This window comes from Sinocyclocheilus grahami, unplaced genomic scaffold, assembly GCF_001515645.1.
Source record: "Sinocyclocheilus grahami isolate Dianchi unplaced genomic scaffold, SAMN03320097.WGS_v1.1 scaffold633.1, whole genome shotgun sequence".
In the NCBI taxonomy this organism is placed as follows: Eukaryota; Metazoa; Chordata; class Actinopteri; order Cypriniformes; family Cyprinidae; genus Sinocyclocheilus; species Sinocyclocheilus grahami.
Window position 1 is genome coordinate 686414 of NW_015505812.1, and position 5404 is coordinate 691817.

General features: G+C 36.4%; 1 protein-coding gene across 1 annotated transcript in view; it reads left to right on the forward strand.

Moving 5' to 3' along the window:
* LOC107558150 (methionyl-tRNA synthetase 1) overlaps positions 1 to 5404 on the forward strand; it is a gene marked incomplete at its 3' end in the record, with an annotated part of 29002 nt that overhangs the window by 3065 nt on the left and 20533 nt on the right. The window contains exons 3-4 of the mRNA XM_016241773.1: positions 407 to 485; positions 4352 to 4483. Of these exons, the coding sequence (XP_016097259.1) occupies positions 407 to 485; positions 4352 to 4483 (211 nt within the window). The remainder of the gene's footprint in view (positions 1 to 406; positions 486 to 4351; positions 4484 to 5404) is intronic.

Genomic DNA, 5404 nt, shown 5'->3' on the forward strand with positions numbered 1-5404 from the left:
GTTGCTCCCTAAAGAACAGAGCCGGCTCGTCCTGTAATGCAGATAAACCGGTTGATTATCAGAAGATAAACCCATTTTATAGTCACTTTGCTCTGTGTGCACACCTGCACTGGATTGAAATGATTATATAAATTATATACAGTGCATAACAGTAAAAATAACTGTTAGAAGAGACCATAATCAAATCATTTTAATGTCACAGTCTCATTCTGACAAACACAACCAGACAAATTAATTGACTTGTCCTTGGGTTTTTGAATTAGAATGTCGAATTTTTGGCGTATGATGTTGTGTGTTATTTTAAAAGAGTGTTATTGTTATATCAACAGGCTTTGACCTGAAGCCTATCGAATGTCAAGCAAATTTCACAAAGACACAGTGATATATTTGCATGTTGTTTCCACAGATACCTGTTCGACATCAGCGGTCAAAAGGCGACTGACGCAACTAACCAGTGGCTAGAATGGGAAGCAACCAATTTACAGGTGACTATCGCAACGATTAATGATGAATATGACAACACGGATTATTATTATAATTAGGTAACTGCAACAGATTACCTATACACAGGGCTGTACAGTGCAACATATATGCGCACATTCTATCAGCTGCAGTTCTGGCGCCTCAATATAATGCGCCACATGCATTCACATCAGTGTTAGCTCAGCGGTAGTTACTCTCACGGGACACTGCACTTATGCGCAGTCACAAAACTACATTATTTCCATCTGCTTTAAAGCAATACCGGTTAAACCTTTAATTCATGTGCTGTTCTGCATGCGCTTTTCTGAGCGCGCGCTCACACTGAGAGCCTGTCGAAAGTTGTCTTTCGCGTCTCATTGTGAAAAACACACAAGGTTTACATATAAACAGTTGGTTATGTCTAAAATGAAAGTAAACAGTTGAGAGAGAAACGCGTGCGGCTCTTAAAGGGACAGTAGCTATAAATAATGCGCCACATGCATTCACATCAGTGTTAGCTCAGCGGTAGTTACTCTCACGGGACACTGCACTTATGCGCAGTCACAAAACTACATTATTTCCATCTGCTTTAAAGCAATACCGGTTAAACCTTTAATTCATGTGCTGTTCTGCATGCGCTTTTCTGAGCGCGCGCTCACACTGAGAGCCTGTCGAAAGTTGTCTTTCGCGTCTCATTGTGAAAAACACACAAGGTTTACATATAAACAGTTGGTTATGTCTAAAATGAAAGTAAACAGTTGAGAGAGAAACGCGTGCGGCTCTTAAAGGGACAGTAGCTATAAACATGCTGCCGACTGTCATTAAAGGGATAGTTCACCCAAAAATGTTATTTGTCATTTACTCACATTTTGTCCCAAACCTGTATTCATTTCTTTTTTGTGCTGAACACAAAAGAAGATATTTTGAAGAATGTGAGTAACCAAACGGTAGCTGGTCCACACGGACTTTTACAGTAGGAAGAAAATACCAGCAGCTGCTTGGTTACCCACTTTCTTCAAAAATAGCTTTTATGTTCAACAGACTAAATAAACTAATTCGGGTTTAAAACAACTTGAGTAAATTATGGTGTAAAAATGAAACACTATGACAGAATTGAAAGAATATTCATTTTTGGTGAACTGTTCTTTTAATGTTAATAAAACAAAAAAAACACTCACTGCTCTTATCATCAGTCAGTTGCTTTAAAAAAAGTATAATTGATGTGTATATAGTGTTTTATTTTAATATTTGTTCATTCAATTTCTTGAATGTTACTGTTAAATACTGTACCTGAAAAATAAAGCACCGTTTGTATATTATGTGTATTTGTAATGTATATCTTTGTTCTTATTTTCTAATAACAAAGATAAAATACTGACAAGGATTTTTATCTTTGCTCACTTTGGCCTAAATGTCTGCCATTCTTTTTTATTTTATATTTTCTTAAGGTGTAAGAGGTGTTATGCTTCTGCACTCTTCCATTTTTAGCAAATTAAGAAAACTTTGTCTAAAAACAATTTTTGTGATGGTTTGCGTTTTTTGTGCTCTGTGAGGAACATCAGTGCCTGTTTAAGTGATGCACTCCATTACTTGTGTTAGTTTTCAGACATGATAACAGACGTTTTATACTTGTGCAACAACTTTTTGGCCTGTGCTACAAAACTTTCAAGCTCTGTAGCACCAGTGCTATGTGAAAAAAAAAGTTAACGTACAGCCCTGCCTATACAGCACAATGTGTTGCATGCAAAAGACATTTTTACAATAACTGCATCAGATAAAATAGTTTAGGCTCAGATTAATTTATCACTTGTGGACATGCTGTGATTCTGCATGTTCACACAAGACGGATTAACAAACAGAACAGCATTCTGATGAAAAACATTGCCATCAGAACAAGCCATCGCTTCAGGTTTAGGTCCAGGACCAAGACGTGACCAACATGTCTTCACTCAAAAAAAAAAAAAATGCATTATGCATTTTAATTGCATATACAGTTTCCATGCATTTTGATTTAAACGGTTTAAACATAAACAAACTAATAAACTCAATGTGATGCATGTTTGTCCGATTTCTGTATTCAGGAGACCATGCCATAATTTATTATTAACTATTTGCGTTTTAAATAATACTTTCAAAATGCTTTCATTCAGATTGACTCAAACAGCATAAGTCAGTTCATTGTGAAAATTTAAATGAATTCATTTAAAAAATATAAAGATGATTAAAATATGATCAAGCAATATTCAAATCAATAAATGTATGAATTTAAATATTAAATATATACTATGTTAATATATATGTATATAATGTATGTGTGTGTGTGTGTGTATAAATTATTCAGATATTATATATATTCACATTTAATGTTAAATCTGTATTTATATTTAAATAATCATATTTTCAAAATGCATTTAATCAAATAGCTTAGAATCAACATAAGTCTGTTTATCATGAAAACAGTTACATTTATTCAGTTAAAAAAATATGAAGATGGAACAAGCAATTATATACAGTGGGTACGGAAAGTATTCAGACCCCCTTAAATTTTTCACTCTTTGTTATATTGCAGCCATTTGCTAAAATCATTTAAGTTAATTTTTTTTCCTGCATGATGCTGCCACCACCATGCTTCACTGTTGGGACTGTATTGGACAGGTGATGAGCAGTGCCTGGTTTTCTCCACACATACCGCTTAGAATTAAGGCCAAAAAGTTCTATCTTGGTCTCATCAGACCAGATAATCTTATTTCTCACCATCTTGGAGTCCTTCAGGTGTTTTTTCATGTGTCTTGCACTGAGGAGAGGCTTCCGTCGGGCCACTCTGCCATAAAGCCCCGACTGGTGGAGGGCTGCCGTGATGGTTGACTTTCTACAACTTTCTCCCATCTCCCGACTGCATCTCTGGAGCTCAGCCACAGTGATCTTTGGGTTCTTCTTTACCTCTCTCATCAAGGCTCTTCTCCCCCGATAGCTCAGTTTGGCCAGCTCTAGGAAGGGTTCTGGTCGTCCCAAACTTCTTCCATTTAAGGATTATGGAGGCCACTGTGCTCTTAGGAACCTTAAGTGCAGCAGAATTTTTTTTGTAACCTTGGCCAGATCTGTGCTTTGCCACAATTCTGTCTCTGAGCTCTTCAGGCAGTTTCTTTGACCTCATGATTCTCATTTGCTCTGACATGCACTGTGAGCGGTAATGTCTTATATAGACAGGTGTGTGGCTTTCCTAATCAAGTCAATCAGTATAATCAAACACAGCTGGATTCAAATGAAGGTGTAGAACCATCTCAAGGATTATCAGAAGAAATGGACAGCACCTGAGTTAAATATATGAGTGTCACAGCAAAGGGTCTGAATACTTAGGACCATGTGATATTTCAGTTTTTCTTTTTTAATAAATCTGCAAAAATGTCAACAATTCTGTGTTTTTCTGTCAATATGGGGTGCTGTGTGTACATTAATGAGGAAAAAAAATAACTGAAATGATTTTAGCAAATGGCTGCAATATCACAAAGAGTGAAAAATTTAAGGGGGTCTGAATACTTTCCGTACCCACTGTATATGTATGTGTATATATATGTGTATATACATATACTGTGTATATATACTGTGTGTGTATATATATATATATATTAGTTATTGTGTATATTAAAACACATTTAGTTTATTAGTACTATTACAGAAATCTGACCTGTTTTATTGATTTTGACTGACAAGATATACATCACGTTATGTTTATTTATTAAAACTGTGTAATCCAAATGAATGGGAGTTTTATATGCAATTCCAATACATAAATCTTGAATGTAAGTATTTGTTTGAGTGTTGCTGTAGAAAGACATTGATTTATAATGTGTGTGTGTGTGTGTGTGTGTGTGTGTGTGTGTGTGTTCAGCCGGCAGTGCTGCAGTCTCTCCACATGGTGGCGCTGCAGGGGAAACATGTCGAAGCGGCCGCTGTGATGAAGGAGCCACTGAACTGGCTGGAACAGAGTCTGAGCAAGAAAAACACACCGTTCCTCACTGCAGTGAGTCCAGTTCATCATAAACACACGCATCTGTGTCTCTGCGGCCTGAGACTGAGCTTCCTACAGCACTCAGAATACATCATGAGAACGTATAAGGGATAACAGTATAATAGTGCATACAGTCAGCCAATACGGTATTATAGTGTTACATTTCAATTTCACAAAAAAACGTGCCGCATTTTGTTCAAGCAATAATAAAAGGACACATTTCATTAATAATTTGTCTTAAATCTAATTTTGTTAAAAAAAATCGTGAATCGAATCGTGACTTGAGTGGATCGTTGTACATATATTGCGCGATAAGTCGATATATCGATTATTGCGACAGGCCTACTAATAACAAGACACAAAGAAAACGTTCCTGTAACCTTTGTGAAGTACGGTGGCCGTGAAGTGCAAAGCAAATCACAATTCTGAAAACAAAATAACAAACGCAAATGCAAGTCTAAAAAACAAAATAACAATTCAGAAAGCATTATAACAAGTCAGAAAACACAACGACAAATCAGACAAACCGGAAGAGGTAGGTATAGTTTGAGACAGCGCCATTGGTTTGGGATTACTCACCGCTGATTGGACGAGACATCTGTCAATCACCGTATACAGAGAAGAACCAGCCGAAGCACAGCAGAGTCCTGGTAGAAAGTTCGGAGATGGTATTAAAGTAGCTCAGTTTAAATGTATTGTATGAATTGCCCTTACTATGGAATAAAAAATACGGGGTGTCTATTTACATTTAATTTAAAGTAGCCATTAATCAACAGCTTCAGTGGCGCAGATGGATAAGCGCTTGTCGTTGGCTTTTTGACGCGATCGACCCGGGTTTTGCCGGAAATTTTTTTTCTCCCTTTTCAAATATCGTATTAGCAATAAATTCTATTTACACTAAGTGAAAATAGCAGTATTTTTTAGCAAATGCTA